At 45.6% G+C, this 22,026-nt stretch overlaps 1 protein-coding gene across 1 annotated transcript in view; it reads left to right on the top strand.

The window, feature by feature from the left end:
- LOC119953776 (interleukin-6 receptor subunit beta-like) overlaps window positions 1-21,517 on the top strand; it is a 56,579-nt gene extending 35,062 nt beyond the window's left edge. Inside the window, exons 7-16 of the mRNA XM_038778392.1 lie at window positions 449-602; window positions 1,801-1,883; window positions 4,183-4,387; window positions 7,343-7,528; window positions 8,689-8,790; window positions 12,912-13,058; window positions 17,216-17,356; window positions 18,868-18,964; window positions 19,095-19,176; window positions 20,129-21,517. Of these exons, the coding sequence (XP_038634320.1) occupies window positions 449-602; window positions 1,801-1,883; window positions 4,183-4,387; window positions 7,343-7,528; window positions 8,689-8,790; window positions 12,912-13,058; window positions 17,216-17,356; window positions 18,868-18,964; window positions 19,095-19,176; window positions 20,129-20,644 (1,713 nt within the window). The 3' untranslated portion in view covers window positions 20,645-21,517. The remainder of the gene's footprint in view (window positions 1-448; window positions 603-1,800; window positions 1,884-4,182; window positions 4,388-7,342; window positions 7,529-8,688; window positions 8,791-12,911; window positions 13,059-17,215; window positions 17,357-18,867; window positions 18,965-19,094; window positions 19,177-20,128) is intronic.
- The last annotated feature ends 509 nt before the right edge of the window (window positions 21,518-22,026 follow it).

Here is a 22,026-nt window from a genome sequence, read left to right as displayed (position 1 = left end):
AAATGTCGGCAGTAGCAGTATTCCGAGAGGGGGGGAGGGGGAGGGTAAGAGTTATTTTATGTTATTTCATGAGGTTTGTGAAGATAGAGCCGAGTAGGGAAATGGCTATTTTTTCACCATGTTAATGTTCAATGTTTACTGTTCTTTTTTTTTGTTATAAAATTTTACAAATAATTCAATAAAAATATTTTTTTTAAATGATTTGGACAAAAAGAAACCTCAGAGCCTAATCTGACAAAAGTTGTTCACTGATAACGAAGGTTTTCTCTCAGAATGTACCTGGAGCCTCAGGAGAGGTTTTCGCCTCCTCTCTTCCCAATTACCTTAGTGTACCGGCATTGGGCATATGTCCGTTCAAAACAGCCCGATAAATTCCTGGCTATTGTGACATCTGAGTTTTAGCAGCACTTGTGTTAGTTATTCTAAAGTTGTTTTCTTTCTTACACAGGTTCCTTTAGCAGTAATAAACAGTACATTCTTCAGACTGTGTACTCTCCTCCCTTATACTGAGTACCAGTTAAAGATTCGCTGTAAGCAGAAAACGGAAACTAGTCCATGGAGTGAATGGAGTAATGAGAATACAGGCGTTACTTCAGAGTGTGGTACGTACAAAAAATACTCCCAAGCTGCGGCAGTTGTCAATGTATTTTTATGTAACTTGTCTTCATTAAACAACCTCATGAAATCCGAAGGGCTTAGAGCAATGGTAAAGTGAGCCCAAACATTTACATTTTCTTTCTGTGCAGCTTTGGGATCCTGAGGCAAGACCTCCCTTTTTGCATTTTAAACATAAGTTTAAATGTTTATTTAATGCACAACATCTCCTTCCAGTGCCTCCTTAAAAATTAACACAGCTTCAAATTACTTTCAAATAATTCTTGCAAAAAATATACAAGGCACTCCTAGTTAGACCACACCTGGAATATTGTGGAACAGTTTTGGTTCCCTTACTGAAGGAAGGATATGCTGGCGTTGGAGGCAATCCAGACAAGGTTCACCAGGTTGATCCCAGGTGTGGTGATTGTAGATCTGAGTAGATGCAATACAACTGAGCAAGCACTAGAGGGAGCACGGGAGAGCTATATATACACAGGGACAGGAAGTGAGGACACACTTCACGGAAGGCAGAACTCGTAGCAGGACACAGACAGGCAGCATTTGAGGTAGCCGTAAGTTAAGCTCTGAAGACAGAACAAATTCACAATAAAGCATCTTCTCCACCTTTGAGACTACGAGCTTTATTAAGACACGAGGAACAACACACCAGGTATGGAGGGATTTTCATATGAGGAGAGGCTGAGTAGATTGGGCTTGTACTCATTGTTGTTTAGAAGAGAGAGGCAACATTATTGAGACAGGGGCATTGACAGAGTAGATGCTGAGAGGATGTTTGCCCTTGTGGAAGTGTCTAGGACCAGAGGGCACAATCTCAGAGTAAGGGAATGCCTATTTCAGACAGAGATGAGGAGGAATTTCTTCTCCAGTGAATCTGTGGAATTCTTTACCGCAGAGAGCTGTAGAGGCTGGGTCGTTAAGTATGTTCAGGCTGTGATAGTCAGATATTTAATCAGTAAGGGAGTCAAGAGCCATGGGTATAAGGCGGGAAAGTGGAGCTGAGGATTATCATACCAGATCAGTCATGATCTCATTGAATGGCAGAGCAGTCGAAGGGCCGAATGGCCTACTTCTGCTCCTATGTTTTATGGTCTAATCTCAAATTGCAACTGTATTTGTACTTGTTGGTGTTTCTCATTTGCTGTACTTTTAATTGATTTGCATCAGCTTCTTTCTTGCTATTAGCTCCAGCTCAAAAACTACAGATATGGAGAAGCATTGAGGCCCCTGACTCAAATGGAACCCGTAGGGTCCGTCTAATGTGGAAGGTACTCTTTATTATTAACCACTTAGAACGGAGGTGCTCGCACTTCAAGTCAGAAATCTATCCTGACTCTTAGCAAGATTACTGCAACCTCTGCTGTTTGCATTTTGATGTTGTGCATTGAACTGAAATTATTTCTAAAGGCTCTGGGCTGGATTCTCTGTTTCAGCAGCTGAGTGCCGGCTCGAACGGAGAATTTGTGGGAGGTTTATGACCAAATAATCGGTGCCGACCCCTCACCAATGCCGGATCTGGTGAGGGGCTAGCAACGGCGCCGGGTGAAGCTCCTGGCTCCCACGCCGAAAACAGCCGGAGAATGGCCGGATCCCTGGCCGCGCATGCGCACGGCTGACGATCTGCAAGCGATTGCGCCATACAACATAGTGCCGGCTGTGCGCAGACCCGACCCGCCATTCGCGATCCCACAGGCCACCCCCCCCCACAAGTCCCCTCCAGCCATCGCGGAGCCCCCCCCCCCCCCCCCCCCCCCGGCCAGCGGCACGGATCCGAGCCGAGTGGCGCTGGACACAATCTGTAGCCGCCATGCCGGGTTCCCGACTGCTGAGACCACACGTGCCCCGCGCCATCGGGAACTCAGCCTATCGGGGACAGAGCATCACGGGAGGACCTGCCAATGACACGCCAGCGTTGTTGCGACAGCACACAGTGTGCGACGTGATTACGCCATTTCCAAGCATGACTAACCATCGTCAAACCGGCGCCGTCCCTGATTTGGGCGTCGGAGTGGAATCTCCGCCTGATTGCCGATTACGGCGTCGGATTGGAATCTCCGCCTGATTGCCGATTACGGCGTCGGAGTGGAATCTCCGCCTGATTGCCGATTACGGCGTCGGAGTGGAATCTCCGCGTCGGAGTGGAATCTCCGCCTGATTGCCGATTACGGCGTCGGATTGGAATCTCCGCCTGATTGCCGATTACGGCGTCGGGGTGGAATCTCCGCCTGATTGCCGATTACGGCGTCGGATTGGAATCTCCGCCTGATTGCCGATTACGGCGTCGGATTGGAATCTCCGCCTGATTGCCGATTACGGCGTCGGATTGGAATCTCCGCCTGATTGCCGATTACGGCGTCGGAGTGGAATCTCCGCCTGATTGCCGATTACGGCGTCGGATTGGAATCTCCGCCTGATTGCCGATTACGGCGTCGGATTGGAATCTCCGCCTGATTGCCGATTACGGCGTCGGATTGGAATCTCCGCCTGATTGCCGATTACGGCGTCGGATTGGAATCTCCGCCTGATTGCCGATTACGGCGTCGGATTGGAATCTCCGCCTGGTTGCCGATTACGGCGTCGGAGTGGAATCTCCGCCTGATTGCCGATTACGATATTGGCGTCGGGCAACGGAGAACCTGCCCAAGTTATATGTAATCCCCCTACCTACGCAATGGCAAAATTCAAATTCAAACTCTCAAGTCAAAAAAAGGCTAGATAGGAAGTAGGGTTTGATTTAAAATAATGGTCATAAAGCAACAAAAATACAACAAATCAAATTAGTTTTGTAAGCTAGCATGTTGTGAATTCAACTGTTCGACCTAGAGCTGTGCTACACTTTCAATTAGGAGTTATTTCTAACTTTGCTGCCTTGGCAGTAAGCAGATGGAAGGGATTACCTGCCCAGTGTAAACCCACCTGATTTTCATCTTTTGGTTACCAGCGATCTGCTGCATCGCGTTTCTGTGCTGCTGGCAAAGTTGAAAATAATGCTTCGTGCTTTTGACACTGATGTGAAAAATCTGATTTCAGAGCACAACATTAACGGGATATATTGTAAAGGTTTTTAATGTGTTCTTGCCAGATTTTGACTCAACATGTTATCCAGTCAAGATTATGCGCAATCCCAAGTTATTATAACGCATTTTGAAACTCTTTTCCAACAATGCTAAAGACACTCGTGGCCTGATTAGCTCCTCTTCTCTGCTGGAAGGTTCAGTGACACCAAAGAACTTGTTAACGCTCAAAGTGAGGTAACAACTAAAATATGCTGTGGATAGCGAATGAAAGTTTTCAAGCAAATATTATTGCTGTCATGTCATCTAGAAAAACCTCCACTTCGTGTCTTGTAGTTATGCCATTAAACTTGTTTTTATAATTCAGAGTACCCAATTATTTCTTTTCCAATTAAGGGGCAATTTAGCATGGCCAATCCACCTAACCTGCACATCTTTTTGGGTTGTGAGGGTGAGACCCACGCAGACACGGGGAAGTTATGCCATTAAACTATGGCACCAAGCCGAGTGACCCTGTTAAATCACTATTACACCTTGACCATTTTTCACACAGCCACTGGAAAGGAACGTAGCAAAGGGAAAAATCTTAGGTTACAGAATCAACCTGCCTGTGCCTGAGGCCGTGGTGTACAACACTTCCGACTTAGAATGCAGCTTCCGCCTGCCAGATGGAAACTACAGAATCCAAGTGGCCGCTTACAATTCAGTGGGAGAATCTCCGGAGGCTCTGATTATCATTCCTTCGTCCAGCGAACTAGGTAATCCAAACCACACATCATTGTCTAGACGATAGCAAAATAAATATCCGTTCAATATGGGTTAGGTCGTTGCAGAAAAGAAATGTCAAACACACAGCGCAGGAGGACATCACCTTAAAGTTAAACTCTAAATTGTGAACTTTGATATTATGCTGATGGATTGTGGTGGATAGATGTATGTAAACAGCAGAGCAACTGACTAATGCATGAGCATTATTCTGATTTATTCTAATTTGTCATTCTCATGGGACGGAAATAATAATACTCGTGGAGACTATTCATTTGTTTCTGTTAGTGACTGTCCTCAATTTTCATAGAATTTACAGTGCAGTAGGAGGCCATTCAGCCCATCGAGCCTTCACCAGCCCTTGGAAAGAGCACCTTACCTAAGCCCAGATCTTCACCCATCCCCATAACCCAGTAACCCCGCCTAGACTTTTTGGACTAAGGGCAATTTAGCATGGCCAATGCACCTATCCTGCACATCTTTGGACTGTGGGAGGAATCCGGAGCACCCGGAGGAAACCCACGCGGACACGGGGAGAAAGTGTAAACTCCACACAGACAGGGACCCAAGCTAGGAATTGAACCTGGGACCCTGGAGTTGTGAAGCAAGAATGCCATCCACTGTGCTACCCCTCCGTCCAATTGCATCAATGGGTGAGATTTTCCGCCCGCAGAGGCAGGTCGGCATTGGTCGTCCGCAGGGTCCTCTGGTCCCGCTGATGTCTTTGACGTTCTGCATGGCTCTCCCGACCTGTCGGCAGACATCGCCTTTGGTGGGACTGGGAGATCGCAGCCGGAAACTCCCACTCAGTATGTTTGTTCAATCAAATAATCTGTTTGTTTCTGGAACAATTTGCAATGGAATTCCAGTTTTCAGGTTGAGATGATGCATGTCTTTAAATATTCACAACTTAACAAGTGTTGCTGCTGTCTCAATGCTGCCGGGGGGTTGGGGGTGGGGGGGGGGGGGGGGGTGATGAGAGAAATAGCCACGAGACGGAGGGAAGAGATAAAGTAAATGAACAAATTGGAACTTATTTTATTTCCCATTGGTATCAATTATTTTCCGATTCACACCAGGCGTAAATCAAACTGCCAATGGTACCAAACCTTTGAGGAAAGGTTACAGGAGAAAACGGTGGTGGTTAGCAGAGTAAGCAGATCAGTGGCAGGTTGGGTGCGAGGCAGAAAGTTCTTAAGTGACATGTCTTGAGGGGAGAGAAAAACCGAAAACCCTACACAGCCGGATCACCTCCACCAAATGGGGAGGTCGAGGGATGGAAATACCTATTATCTTTACAGATTGTAAAAATAAATGCAATGGTGTACCGCTTAACATGGAACCCGAGCCTTCGCACCATGAGTCAGATGTATTTAAGCAGACAAAGAGGAGAGGTAGGAGCAGGATAAGTCTGTTTGGTATATCGCTGCGATGCCACAAAGTAGTAATTTTGGAAGGTGAGGGATCTTTATTTTTCTCTATTCGCTCAAGGTGGGCCTTGTAATTGCTGAGAATGGAAGACTTCTTGCAGATTGAAGCTCTGCTCCAATGATGACTTTTGCTGCAAATTCCCTTCATGTCCCAATGCAGCCACTTCATGATCTACCTGCATTATCTTACCAATATATATTGTTATGGGCCAGGGTTTAACAACTCCAAAATGTATTATGGAGTCCACCTGACCTATAACTTTTTATTGATTTTGGTTACGACGGGCATAAGAGCCTGCCTTTTAGGTCTTGTTCGACAGATTTCTGAGGTGCTTTTAATCAAAAAAACAAGCTTTATTCTAAGAATTTAGTTAACATTTGTACAAACATACACAATAAGAATTTTATCAACTACAAACATAAAGACCCCACACAGCTACAGTAATCTAGTTATAACCCTTAATGAATTCCCCCTTAACTGTTCCAATTCAATAACAAAATCCAAGTAAAACCAGCACACAAAATTCTTACTGGTATAAGGCTTGTCAGTGATACTCGGAACCCCTTTTCAAATAGCAGGTTTGAATTCCTTCCAGAAAGCAATTATTTATTTTAAGTTATCACGTAGTCGGGAACAGCTTTTAACATGAAGATCAAGACACACTTCTTTCAACCTTTGCAGTTCAAAACCAGTCCAAACTCAAAGCGAAAGTAAAACTCAGAGCCACAGCCCAGCTCCACCCACACAATGAATCCATGTGATAAGACAAAAACATTTCTTAAAGGGACACACCAATGACAATATATATACCGAAGTGAGAACTACATTGTGGGGCTAAATTGAATAGAATACATTTAATATGAGGCTGTGAAGCAGCCAGCGAAAGAGCAAGTTTCTGAAATAAATACTTGCATTTATGTTGTACCTTGCACTCCCTCGGGATGTCTCGAAGCACCTTACAGCCAATAAAGTATAGTCACTATGATGTCTGAAATGTGGCAGTTAATTTGTGCAGATCAACGTGATAATGAGGATAATCAGCTTGTAGAAATGTTAGCTAAGGAATAAATATCGCCCAGGACGCCGGGAAAATTCCCCATATCTTTGAAATAATATCATGGGATCCTCTCCATCCATCTGACAGGAAAAACAGGGCCTGGATTTAAAATCGCTTGTGAAAGGCAGTACAACTGACAGTGCAGCACCTCCTCAGTACTGCATTGGAGTACTTTATCCAGAAGGATAAAGTACTATAATGCTCCAACCCACCATCCCACATGTTCCAGAATACCATTGCTTGAAATTGAGAATCATATGCAAGTTTAAAACGTTAAACCAAGGAAATTAATTCTTTGTTACCATTGGAGTAAATATTCTGATTGCACGCACCTAACACAAACATCATTCAGCAGTTAGGGATATCAGGACATTGTGGAGGCATCAATGATTTATCCAATATAAGAAAACTTTCATATGGCAAAATAATCACTGCAGTTTTCTTTAAATTATATGAACAGAGTTTCCATCACTGTCCCACGTTGTTGCTTCTTCAAATGGCAACAGCAGCCTTCTGATACAATGGGAGCCCCCCGGCATGGCAGTAACTGGTTTTGTGCTTGAATGGTGTGCGGTGTCTGAGGAAGCTGCCTGTAATATCACCTGGCAAAATGTACCTGCCAATGATACAAAAGCAGTTGTACAAGGTAAGTAAGCGAATATTACATTCTTGGGTGAATTTGATTCGCCTAATAGTGATTTTGTTAACAATTATTTAACTTGGGTACCTTGGTGAAGGACCATGAATCTATAGTACAGGCCACCACCAGGGTTAATTATGCTTGTAGAAGGCAAGAAGCCATGGTTAAAAGGTGGAATTGAAGGAGTTAAATAGCTCAACAGTTTTAAAGTCCTGGGCCGGATCTTCCTGGCCCCTCAATGGCGAGTTTCCGCATGGTGGATGTGGCAAGTCTTTCAAATGTCCATTGACTTGTTGCGGGACTGGAGGATTCTGCCAGTGGGAGTTCCAGCCCTAGAGTTAAGAATATGAATGAAAAGTCTGTCTGTGGTTAGATTAAACAGGAATCCTGTTAAAATTAAGATAAAAGGGCAGCACGGTGGTCCAGTGGTTAGCATTGCTGCCTCACGGTGCTGAAGACCCAGGTTCAATCCCAGCCCCGGGTCACTGTCTGTGTGGAGTTTGCACATTCTCCCCGTGTCTGTGTGGGTCTCACCCATATTACCCAAAGATTTTTATTAAAAATAAATTTAGAGTACCCAATTCATTTTTCCCAATTAAGGGGCAATTTAGCGTAGCCAATCCACCTACCCTCAACATCTTTGGGTTGTGGGGGAGAAACCCACGCAAACACGGGGAGAATGTGCAAACTCTACACGGACAGTGACCCAGAGCCGGGATCGAACCTGGGACCTCGGCGCCGTGAGACTGCATTGCTAACCACTGTGCCACCGTGCTGACCCTCCCCCCACCACCCAAAGAGGTGCAGCATCGGTGAATTGGCCACGCTAAATTGCTCCTTAATTGGGGAAAAAGAATTGGACATTTTAATTTTGTTTTTTTAATGTCAAAATGATAATGTCATGGATGGAGGATCAAATTACCTTTCAAACCATTGGGCGGGATATTCTGGCCGTTCTCACTGACAGAATGTTCGGGTCCCACTGATGGTGACTCTCCCCGTGCGGCGGAGGGAACGAACAATGCGAGAAACCTCATTGACAGCGATGTGGTCAGCAGATCCTGCTACTGGCCAGGGCGAGGGCAGAAACAGTAAAGGATTAATGAGTGAGGAGAGGGATATTTTTGTGTGAAGCCGTGCTGAAATGTGGTGAATTTCTTTTCCAGACAATATTGAGCCAATGCGTCTCTACAATATTTTGCTTTACCCACTTTTCGATGGCTTACCAGGCAGCCCAGCATCTACTCAGGCCTATTCAAAAGAAGGCGGTAGGCACGATTTTGCCATTTTGATTTTGTATACATTATTGGACTTTGCCGCAAAAATGGTAAACTCACTGTTTATTATGATCAAGATGATACACGAGTGAAGGTTCAATGAAAGTTGAAGTATGGAATTAGTTGACAAACAATGTTAATGGATTAGCATATCTGCTATTTCCTGATAGGCATTTCTCTGCGTTTGAGATTGTAAATCAGCCCTGACGTGAATTTGATATCCTGAATGCAGGTGGAGGAAAGATTTCCAATCACCGACCATCTGTTGTGCCTCCCATCCACCTTCTGCCCTTATTCTGCCAGGGGGCACAGCTCGTGTGTTTGGATGGTGCTGTCGGAGGAGACTTGGCGAGGTGCTGAGGTGAATCCTGTGATGGGTGTATGCTGCTGCCACTGTGCGTACGTGGTGGAGGAAGTGAATGTTTAAGGTAGTGGGTTGGATGCCTATCATGTGCGCATCTTAGTCTGTCATGGTGTCGAGCTTCTTGAGAGTTGTTGGAGCTGCACTTACCAGGCAAGTGGGGAATATTCAATCATATCCCTGACTTGTGCTTTGTAGATGGTGGACAGGCTTTGGGGGGGGGGGGGGGGGAAGTGAGTTACTCGCTGTAGAACTCTACCCTCAAACCCATTCTTATGACTGCTGTATTTAAATAGTTGGTCCAGTTAGGTTCCTGGTCAATGGTGACCTCAGGATGTTGATGATGGGGGAGTCAATGATAGTAATGCTGTTGGTAGAATATTTAGATTCTCCTGCGATGGAGATGGTCCTTGCCTGGCACTTGTATAGTACAGAAGTTACTTGCAACCTATCAGCCCGGGCCTGGCTGTTGTGCACGTCTTGCTGTACAGGGGCACGGACTGCTTCAGTATCAGAAGAGTTGTGAATGACATTTATCAGCGCATGTCCCCACTTCTGATCATGTGTTGGAGGAAAGGTCAGAGCTGTAACAGTTGAAGATAGTTGGATTGGGACAGTAACCTGAGGAACTCCTGCAGTGATATCCTTGTTACCAGAAAGAAAATGTGCCAGAATTATATTTTAAAGCTACAATGTAAATCTGGTTATTCTCGAACAACTGGCACTGTCCTACCTGCCTTTAAAAACCACCATAAAGCCCAACTTGTGACCCACTTGTTTCTGGAGCTATTGCCGTGGTTTATTTGGTGCCTTTATTTCAATGAAGGAGTTTCACGCGGCAATTAGAAAACACACCATGACACTAAGCCACATAAGGAGATATTAGGTCAGATGACCAAAAGGTTGGTCAGAGAGGTAGGCTTTAAGCAGTGTCTTAAAGGAGAAAGAGAAGTGGAATGGTGCAGAGGTATGGAGAGAGAATTCTGAGCTTGGGGTCCAGTTAACTGAAGGCACAGCCACTAAGGGTGGAGCAACAAAAATTGGGAATGCACAAAAGGCCAGAATTCGAGGAGCAAAGAGATTGCAGAGGGTCGTGGGGCTGGAGGGGATCAGGAGATGGAGAGGGGCAAGGCTCCTTCACCACGTCCGTTGCTTCCCCAAGGTGCTGTCAATTCCCAAATCCGTGCTCCTATGCCTGACAGCCCTGCACTTATTCACAGAAAATACCTGACAGCGCAGACTTGATAATGAATGTAAATTCCTTACAAACTTCCATAACCCAGCAAAAGGATGTTGAAAGAACGGAATAATGATCAGCAGGGAGCCTGTGGGTGATGAGGTTGCTTTCTGTGCTTTGAAAATGAAGTGGTTCTTCAAAATCATCAGGCAATCATTACCCATTTTTAACACTTTAATGTTTCTATGAGAAAGTTGCAAAATCTAAGGCTGGCCAGGTTCCTAATAATCTAATTCTGAAACCTGATAGAAATGAGAAAACTCTATCTTGCCCATAATAAAGCTTCTCTTTATCTTCTAAATAACCCATCATTTGATTAATTTTGAGCTAAATTCAAGCAGCCATTACAATTTCTGAAGAAAAGGCTTCACAAAAACATAACTCGAAAATAATAATGTCGCTGGATGTAGCTTAATCTAACCAGGTTCCTTTTCCCTTAAATACCTTTTCCAGATCCAATAGTCATGTTTAAAAGGAAACCAATACATAGATTATCATAGCATTTACAGCGCAGAAGGAGGCCATTCGGCCCATCGAATCTACACCGACTCTTGGAAAGAGCACCCTACCCAAGGTCAACACCTCCACCCCATCCCCAGAACCCAGCAACCCCACCCAACACTAAGGACAATTTTGGACACTAAGGGCAATTTAGCATGGCCAATCCACCTAACCTGCACATCTTTGGACTGTGGGAGGAAACCGGAGCACCCGGAGGAAACCCACGCAGACACGGGGAGGACGTGCAGACTCCGCAAAGTGACCCCAGCAGGAATTGAACCTGGGACCCTGGAGCTGTGAAGCAATTGTGCTAACCACAATGCTACCCGGTTCTCTTGAATTAAGATGGAGTAAGTTTATTAGCGACCAAAAGGGGAAGGAGAAATGTATGTAAGGTTTAGAAGTGAGAATTGAGTCCAATAGTGAGTAAGTATAAATAAAAGGTTATACTGAACAGTCCTTGACTTGCAAGGAGTAGGTGACGAACATTGCAGCCGTTACAAATTGACTCCAGTGTTGTTGCCTTCCAAAGGCTAATAGTTGGTTCTTCAATTCAGGGGTTCTGTGGTTTGGGCGGGATATTTCGGTTCTTGGTTCCAGCTGCGACTCTTTTTGCAGGCTGGATGACTTCCACAGTCATAGAGAGAGAGAGAGTTTTAATAAATATTCCTGAAAAAGATGGCTATTTCCTTTTTGCAATGGCATTTCTTCTGGTAGTGTATCACACACCTTCAGTGTGGAAACTGGCCAGCTGCTTTTCCTCATGGTACATTCACACAGACAGACTGGAAGGACATGACAGGTAGGCAGGCAGGTTCTGGACAGCTCTCTTGGCTAGCTTTTAACCAGCTCTTTGTATATTTCAACTGGAAATGCGGAATGCACCATCTGGGCAATTACACCCAGGGTCTTCAAGAAGAGATAGTCATTATGTTCCTTTGCCTTTACTGGAGATGGCAATCAGTCTCTGGATGCTTTTCGAAGTATCTTGAAACAGGAAGGGGTTCCATTACCCCTTAGAGAAATACTCTGCACCCATTCCTGTCAGTGGCTAACTGTACATTCACAGCCACTTTCGGGATTTGCGTCCATTTTTAAATATAAACACCAGCCTTTAAAGTCCAATTTTTCCATGTATATATTCCATGGTCTTTTTCTCCATCATCACGACAATTTCCTATTCAGTTTCTACATGTGAATGTCAGCTGAGAACAGGGGTTAGAGTCAACTGAGATGTTCCCATGTCAGATAGTCTTTTAGATGCGTACTTGAAGGATGTCCACTTGGGCAAAGTAACATTCATGGAATGGTCCCCAGCAAGGAGTGAGTGAGGAAGGGAAGGTGACTACAAGAGGATGTCAGAGGCTCAGAATTTTGCAATGTGTAACTTGCCAAAGCCTGTGCACCATCTCCAGAGCGCAAGTCAGGAATCTGATGAAATGCTTTTTCTCTTCCTTAATGAGTGCGGCTCTATAGAACTGAAAATGCTCAACACAACGATGGATGAAGCCACCCGCTTGATTGGCAACTCATCGACCATCTTAAACATTCCCTCCACCAACAGTTGACGGTGGCAGCAGGATGCAGGTCTACGAGATGCACTGCAGCAACTCATCAAGGCTCCTTCGGCAGCACCAACCAAACCCATGACCCCTTCCACCCAGAGAAATAAGAGCAGCAGGAAAGCCTGGGAATACCATACACTTTCCCCTCCAGATCACCCAGAATTCTGACTTGAGACCAAATCGCCGTTCCTTCAGCGTTGCTGGGTCAAGGTCCTGGAATTCCCTTCCTAACAGCACTGTGGGTGTACCTACAGTGGTCACCAGCAGTTCAAGATGGCAGCTCACCACCACCTTCTCAAGGGCAATTAGGAATGGGCATTAAACGCTGGCCCAGCCAGCATGGGACCTGACCCTGCTCACATCCGCTGAATGAATGAAAACTATTGGCAGAAAAAGTTGAGAGAAAATAATTTTTAAAAGGCTTCTCACTGAGTCGTTCACGTTACAGCCCCGCGACGCGGTCCAGCTGTTAGACTGAAGCGGATGTGGAAAACCAAAGTACAATTTGAGTGGGACGAGCTTCCAATTGATGATCGGAATGGCTTCATCAGGAACTACACACTATGGTACAAGAGTAAGAATGGCAAGCTACATTGTAAGTGAAACCAATCTTTGATTCATTTTAGTTATAATTAAGGCAAATTAACTTTTATGGCACCATTTCACTCAGAATCTGCTGCTCCCACTGCCTCTGTCGGATTTAATGAAAGATTTTGTAACTGGAAGAGCCAGAGAACCTCATTGTTTTAGCGGAGATATTTACTGTAGGGTCATAAGAAAATAAGAGTAAAGTAAGTAAATGGCCGTTAACCGCTTGACTCCCCAGCATCACGTTTATGGGGTACCCCAAAGATGCGCTGGTGTATCTCTCTGGGAAGTTCCGTGTAAGGGTTTACTCGACAATTGCCCAGAAGCACTAACTTGCTCTGGACAATTGCGCTGGCCTGGGAAATAGCCGACAGAAGTGATTTAAATCACTAACTTTGGACGGTTCTGCCAGTTTTATCCGGATAGTTATCCTGCATGAGTAAGAGGGGGGGAAAAAAATCACATAACTCCAGAGTAGTTATTTTAAAGATTCGGACCCAGCCTCGCACAAGACCCTGCTGCCTCCACAGCCCCCCCCCCCCAACCCCACCCCACACCCCGCCAAGGTTGACAGTCCCCTTCCCGGACTGACCTCTCCATTCCAGATTGACCCAACCTCCAGTCCAACGCCGCATTTCCCCCACTTCAGTCTGACCTGACTCCCCCTCTCCCCCTCCCACTTCAACCCCCCCCCCCCCCACCGTCCCTGGCACACACCCCCCCCCCCCCACACCCCGCGACAGTCCAGCCCTCCAGTCTGCCCTACCGTCCGCCCCATCTTCTGGACTGAACCCCTCTCTGGAACAGTCCCACCCTCCGATCCACCACACTCCCCACTCAATCCGACAAACTCTTCCCCCCCCCCCCCCACACTCACCATTCCCTTCCCCGAGGTCCAACCCCCTCCTCCCGCAGTTCTGTCCCCAGGGTGACACTCCCTTCCAGACTGACCGAACCCCCCCATCACCCCGTCATCCTCCAATAAGACCTCTCACTTTGGTCCAACTACCACTCCCCTTGAGGACAGGCCACACCCCTCCAGGGCTGAACCTCCCATCCGACCTGACTTCCCTCCTGGTAGACCACCCCCCCCAGACGGACCAACCTCATCTCCCAGATTGAGCGCAGTCCCTCCGGCCTGACTCACCTCTTCCTGGCTAACCTCGCCATCCCACTATTCCCCAGTCCAGTCTGACCCGAGTCCACCTCTTGGTGTGACGTGGTCCAACCCCCTTCCTGGTGCACTCAATTCAACCCTCCTCCTGGACTGAAACCCCCCCCCCCAGATTTCCAAGACTGGCTGACCACCCTTCCAGACTCTTCTCCCATTCATACCTACCCCCTCCGGTCCGACCCCCTGTCCCCCCTCCAATGGTCCAGTCCAACCTCCCTCCATGCACCGACCCCCCCACTCCGCTCCCAGACTGACCCCCCCTCTCCCTCCCTTGTCTGAACCCCAGCCTTCCCGACTGACTCCACCCACTCTGGTCCGATACCCCATTCCCTCTCGGACCAACACCATCCCTAGACTGACACCGCCCACTCTGGTCCCACCCCCGGACAGCTCGTCCCATTCCTTTTAATTGTCCCTTGAGATGCCTCCTGACGGCAGCTAGTGCCATAAAAAGGGGGCGTTTCTTACCTTCCTGCACCCTAGTCAGTTACTTCACGTGGGGGACAACCTTCGCTGCTCCTGTCTCACTCAGTCTGATTGAGGAAGTTTGGGCAAGAGAGGGGCTTCAGAATCCCAATGTGGGTAAGACCGTCGAAAGTGGCATCCCACCAGAGATTGTCACTCTTGAGGACGTTACGGGCCAAAATATTTGTAGAAGGCAATGTTTAGGCCACAATTTGCACAGAGTGCATTATATAAATTATATTGCTCCAAAGAGTGACAAGTTGCCAAAGCTTTTCACAAAATTGAGCGACTTCATGTGTGAATTTCAGTGCCAGTATGACGTCCGGTAAGTAAGACATACCTCCCAATGATTGGCTGATTGAATCAAACAACATGTTCCTTCAGTTGTTCAACTTGGGCAGTGTATGGACCATGCGCAGCCAGATCACAGTACAAAACCCAAAACAAGACATCTGCTGTTAGATGTCATTCCGTGATTGGGCACCACTTGCTGAGCAATCCCGAGTGCGCCAATAGCTACACTAACAACCAATTTAAGATCATCAGTCGAGCTCGTATGTAGCTCATTTGCATTCGCCAGAAGTGACATACGTTCAGACACAGGGAGCCATTCTCTGGTAGCAAAAGGAACATGTTCAATCCTTGCAACTTTTATGACTTAGCCGGGAGCGTGGAGAACCAAGAGTTTTCCGTCGCTTCCTCCATGGCAACACCTCGGCCATATAAATTGTTGTGATAGTTTGAAATTTGTCATTCTTGTGTTTGTCCTGATGAGTGTGAGCTGAAAAGCTTCGATAGCATGTCTCTCTTTTCAGCAGTAATCAAGATCAGTCCTAAAAAGTGACTGTAAGAATTTATATTAACAACGACGAATTTTGAGACTGATCAGAGAGGATTCTCAGCTCTATTTGAGACTCAATAATCAAAATGTTTATTGAGCTATGGGGGAGAAGGGTTAGGAGGAATTAATTTCCATTGCAGGCAATCATTTACCATAAGGAATGGCTGAGATTGAGAGAGTTGCACATTTCAATGGAACACGGATTGAAGCAGAGGAAAATATTAAGAATGTGTGTTAATGGGAATAATTTTAGATTGCCCCTGCATGTATGGGCTGAATGGTCTGTGGGGTGGGCTCAATTCTGCACCTCCTCCCCCAAGAGGAACTTTTGTCAAATAAATGTTAAAAATGGACCTTCTTGACTAGTCGGCCGTTGGGACGTGACATTGTCATTTACAAGGAGGTTCCCAGGCCTCCCATAGGACATATGTGCAGAAGGAGGCCGTTCGGCCCATCGAGTCTGCACCAACCCACTTAGCCCTCTCTTCAACCCTATCCCCTTAACCCAATAACCCCTCCTAATCTTTTTTGGACACTAACGGCAATTTAACATGGCCTAACCACCTAACCAATCCACCTCCTATGCCTGAAAGTCGAGTCGAATCTGGTAGGATGAGGAAATGTGCCAGTAATATGGTGCAAATGCCTCCTGCCATCTTACCCCAGGAAAATTAATCAGGAGGCCAAAGAATACTATAGACAGGATGGCTGCTCCTGCCATCTGACAATTAAAGAGATATAAAGGACATTTTCTTACAATTATCAGACCTGCTCATTTTAAAATCGTCAATGCAATCTTGCTGATTAGAAAATCAAAGGTTAAGGTCCTAGCTAATGGACCTCTGAAGGGTTAATCCCTCTGTATTTAGTTATTGGAAAATTATGGGTACAACTTTGCAACACCAGCTTAAAGACCTCATGTGCGTCAATGTGTGTTGGCTGTTTCTTTTCTGTTGCTCATACCTAGTTATTTCCTTGACAACAGAAGCATTTTTTTAAAAACATGACTTATGTTCAGATACCAGCTGAATTAAAATTGTATACGACAGGAGCCGTTTGGTTCCATTCGGAAAAACTAGAACCCGAGGGCACAGCCTCAGACTGAAGGGACGATCCTTTCAAACTGAGATGAGGAGGAATTTCCTCAGCCAGAGGGTGGTGAATCTGTGGAACTCATCGCCACAGAAGGCTGTGGAGGCCCAGTTGTGGAGTGTCTTTAAGACAATGGGTTCTTGATTAATGAGGGGGTCAGGGGTTTTGGGGAGAAGGCAGGAGAATGGGGATGAGAAACATATCAGCCATGATTGAATGGCGAAGCAGATTCGATGGGCCGAATTGCCTAATTCTGCTCCTATGTCTTATGGTTCAGTTGGAACTGGGGACCTGATCCTTGCCTCAGCTGCACCTTCCTGTACCAGCCCCATATCCCCTGATTCCTTTCATGGCCAAAAATCTATTGATCTCAGGCTTGACTGAACTCCATGTCTGAGCTGCCGTACCGCTCTGTGATAGAGAATTCCAATCATATGTTTATTCTGCCAATGACTACTACCCAATTGTCACTTTCTTTGGTTTTAAAACTGGCTTGGACTTATGATTGCAGGTTTTCTAACCGTTGATTTGGTGGTTTGCCTGTCGAATTTCTTTGATTCCAACAGATGTGTTGACCTTCTCTCCTTTGCAGCTGTTGTCGTAAATGGATCTGAACACAGTTATATCCTTGCTGGTCTGTCAGCAAACACGGAGTACAATGTGAACATTGTGGTCTCCACAGATGGAGGGAGCGCTACTGGCTCCAACCTAGCCATTGCTACCAAGACACTTGGTAAGAATTGTAACTAGAATGCCAAGACCTTTCATTGTTCTGCGAGTTTTAAAATGAATATATTACCCTGGAGTATTGTGTCAAGTTTTAGATCTCCTTATTTAAAGAGGGATATACTTGTGTTGACAGCCCAAGGTTCACAAGGCTGATTCCTGGGATGATGAACTTGTCTAATGAGTGAAGGTTTAGCAGGTAGGACGGATACTCATTGGAGTTTTGAAGAATGGGAGGTGAAAGTTTTGAATCATTTAAGGTTCTGAGGGGGCATTACAGTGTAGACACTGCGAGGATGTTTCCTCCAGTGGGGCAATCAAGAACTAGGGGAGCACAGTTTCAAACTAAGGGGATGAGGAAGAATTTGTTCTCTCAGAGCAGCGTTTGGATGGAGGCTGGGTCATCGAATATATCCAAGGCTGAGATTTTAGATTAACAGGGACTCCAGGGTCATGGAGGACAGGCAGCAAAATGAACTTAAGGCCTCAATCGGATCAGCCAGTAATGATGGAATAGAGGGCAGCACGGTGGCGTGGTGGTTAGCTCTACTGCCTCACGGCGCCGAGGTCACAGGTTCGATCTCGACTCTGGGTCACTGTCCGCGTGGAGTTTGCACATTCTCCCCGTGTCTGCGTGAGTGTCACCCCCACAACCCAAAGATGTGCAGGGTAGCTGGATTGGCCACGCTAAATTGCCCCGTAATTGGAAAAAATTGAACTGGGCACTCCAAATTTATTTTTAAAAAACTTTAAAACAAAAATGAATGATGGAATAGGGTTGATGGGCCGAATGGGTATCTCCGGCTCCTATTTCTCATGTTGATTTCAATAAAAAAACACAGCACATTTCTTCAGCTATCTTTCAGTATTTTACTGAATAAAAGCATATTAATAAAGCTTTACTGGTGAATAATGATGGGTTGAATTTAATTGCTGCAGGATATGTCCTTTAATTGCCTGTTTGATAGATTAGTACATTTGATGCCGGTTATGGGAAAGAGCTGCACAGATAACAAAGGATGAATGTTGTGTGAAAACAAAGACTGCTTTGTAGTCAACCCTGGATAGACTACAATGGGGCAAAAATAGCTCAGAGATTCTTCCAGTATCTCAGACAGGTTTTGGGTTTATGGTCGGTATTCTGCTGTCCTCACGAGGCCTCGTGAACATCACCAAATCTCGGGTACACATTTCTCCCCCCCCCCCCCCCCCCCCCCACACACACACCTCACGCTTCACAGTCTGGTGAAGCCCATCTAACTGAGGCTTGGCTTCATGCACAACTCATGCACAAAGTCCACTTGCACAGCACCATCACTACAGCTGGAAATGGTGTGGAAGCAGGAACGAAGCGCACCCTCGTTCACTTTTCGTTCAGGTGTCCCGTAATTTACAAGACAGTGTTTGTTCGGGGTAACTTGTACTCAATGTGTGCATTTGCATCTGCTGGTTTTACAATATGAAAAGTTGTTATCTTTGTGTTTTGGCATCAATAACTGCTACATTTCCCATTATCAGATGATGGCGAAATTGAAGTCTTCGTGTCGGTCATCTTTTTATTCTCTCTGCTCATGGCACTGATTTCCATAGCTGGCTGCATCTACCAGCGACGCAGGTAAGCGGCAGCGACATGTTTCAACTTGTAAGAATGTTTGCACTCTGAAAGAACGAGCATCGGTAAGAGAGTTCTGGAGGCATCCAATTAAAGCAGCGTTCTCATGTCCATTTATCTCTCAAATCCGCAGGATTAAGAAACATTTCTGGCCCAGCATTCCGGATCCTACAAATAGCACCCTTGCCCACTGGATACCAAAGCAAATATGGGAGGTAATTCTTGTCCAGTTGATCAATCTTCATGCGTGAAAGTTACAAGCAATTTTTAATCACAAAAGGAATAGCAGCCTTGATGATTCTACACATAGACAGTGCCACAAAAAGAACAATACCCCTCCAGAGTCGCGAAAAAAAGTTATAAAAATCCAGACAAACCATGATGGTGTAGCTCAGGCAATTTACTGCATGCAAGATTAAATCATCTTTTTTTTTAATTTAGAGTACCCAATTCATTTTTTCCAATTAAGGGGCAATTTAGCATGGCCAATCCACCTACCCTGCACATTTTTGGGTTGTGGGGGCGAAACCCACACAAACACGGGGAGAATGTGCAAACTCCACACGGACAGTGACCCAGAGCCGGGATCGAACCTGGAACCTCGGCGCCGTGAGGCAGCAGGGCTAACCCACTGTGCCACCCTGCTGCCCTCTTAAATCATCTTCTTAATTGTCTTCCTGTTTGGAGCTTCAGGTATAACCTTCACAATGGGGCTGGAGCAAAGAACCAGCATAGATATGATGGGCCAAAATGGTTATCTTCTGTACTTCTATGGTTGAAATTGTGTTTAGGCAGTGTTGCTATGGAAATGGTACTGAACAAGTGCAGATTTTTGCCGATGGCATCTGAGGTAGCGACTGTTGACCCAATTTAAAATCATCTACTATTGTGCTCACTATTGTCTTCAGTCTACTAAGTTGAGGAGATGATATTAGCATCAGGAGACATTATTACAAGATGTGGGTACAACCACATTTATTGCCCACCCCTAATTCCACTGAACAGCTCGATCTGATTGTCTTCTTGAACTGTTGCTGTCCTTGTACTAATGATGCTCTTACAAATATAGTTAAGCAGGGAGTGGCCAACATTCTCGCTTGGATAAATGTGGGCAGATACCTTAGAGAACAGCAACCGTTCTAACTTATCCTATTTCTGTTTTAAAAGGATGTGAAAGAGTTTCAAGAAGAGCCGAGTTCAAAGACTCCGATCCAAGTTGTCCCTTGCGGTGGCCTGGTCAAAGCCAACATCAGTGGAACTAATTATTACTGGATACAAGAGAGAAAAAATGGGCACTGCCCAAAGACGAGAACCAGCAGCTTAAATGAAGCTAACAGCAGCACCACGCAATCACTACAGGACTTCACCTCCTGGCACAATGAGTCCGATCCACAGGAAAGTTTCCAGAACATCTATATTGCCCTGGAGTACAACAAGTTGACCGTAAATGAGTACAGGAAACAAAGGAATCCAACATTTGCTGTTGTCCCAGCAGACTCGAGTCAGTCCCTTCTCTTGTGTTTATCCCAAATTATTCCGAGTGAAGAGAAAAACGTGCTGCCGGTGTTTGACACTATCCCAGACAACCATCTTGGTAAAACGTTGCACACGTCAAATAGTACAACTACTGATCGGGAACTGTTACAAGCTTTTCCACTTTTGATGAACTTAAATATCCATTAGAGCGCTGATGTTTTCAACTGAATATATTGTGTTGCATAAGGTTGTAGGGACCAAAGTATCTTTCCTTCCCCCTCGTTGTTGATACGTTTGCATAACAACTACAATTTATAAACTACCGTTCATGCAATCGGACCTTTCAAGAGGTGTCACAGGAACAAAGTCAGACAAAGACGGGGAGAAACTGCTCCCGCTCGGAAAAGCATCAAGAACGAGAGGGCACAGATTTAAAGTGATTTGAAAAGGAGCAAATGCAATGTGTAGAAAAGTTTTTTCACACCGCGAGTGGTTCGGGGTCTGGAACACACTAACTAGAAGTGTGGTGTTCAAGTAATCATCCAATCTGCAGAGGTACGGGGAAAAGGCAGCGGAATGGCTCGGAGGCATGATGCTCATTCCCGGTGCAGACACGATGGGCCGATTGGCCTCCTCCTGCACCGTAACAATTCGCCGATTCTACAGCAAGCCAAGCGGGTGATATTGGGACGGGTGACCAACAGCTTGATCAAAGAAGCAGCTTTTAAAGTAGTGTCTGAAAAGAGGACAGCGAGAAATAGAGAATTAGAGAGATTTAGGTTGGCAATTCCAGCCCAAAGGCCAAGCTGAAGGGACGTGTGCTAGTGCCAGAGAAATTAAAATCAGGGATTTAGAAGCGGCCAGACATATTGGGGTGTAGTTATCCTGGTGGGCTGCGTTATAACAGCCTGGGCTAGTACGTGGTCAATTCCAGCTGCAGCTGACCTGGAGTCGCAACACAGTTGAATTAACTACTAATATTTAGAAAATACCCAAACTCTTTGGCCCTTAGCCATCCAGTAATTACAGTCACCAGGTTTGTAAATTTAAACACTGTTATTAATAACAATAACTATAATTAAATAGGCAACAAAAAGAACTGACTAACTATTATCTAATTCCTAATCCCCCCCCCCCCCACTCTTTACCTTGCCCCCATCCTCTACACACACAAGACAGACAAACACAGAGGGGAAAGAGAGGTGTAAAAAAGAATAATACGAAAAGTAAAAGGATAAAAGTCTCCATTTGAGATGGACATATTCCTGTTAAGAGTCTTTTTAGCCTCGGCCTTCGATTAAGTGTTCTTGCTATGTCTGTAATAGTTTTCACTGTAGATTCATCAGGATCTCAAGACTTCTCTGCAGCCTCCGAAACACTGGGCAGAAGACATTTTTTGCAGAAGAGAGAGAGGGTCAGTGCAGCCTCGATGGGCGAAATGACCTCCTTCTGTACTGGAGGGATTCTTTGATTCTATGACTGCTATGATGAGCAGTTCCAATTCATAAGCAGAAAAAAAGCTTTTTTAATGTAGTATTGCATGTTGGTGTTTGGCTGAGGTATTTGTGACCGCCTAGCTCTCTATTTCC

The sequence above is a fragment of the Scyliorhinus canicula genome, chromosome 18 (genome assembly GCF_902713615.1).
Source record: "Scyliorhinus canicula chromosome 18, sScyCan1.1, whole genome shotgun sequence".
Classification (NCBI taxonomy): domain Eukaryota; kingdom Metazoa; phylum Chordata; class Chondrichthyes; order Carcharhiniformes; family Scyliorhinidae; genus Scyliorhinus; species Scyliorhinus canicula.
Note: the sequence above shows the minus strand (reverse complement) of the source record. Positions and strands in the feature narration are given on the sequence as shown.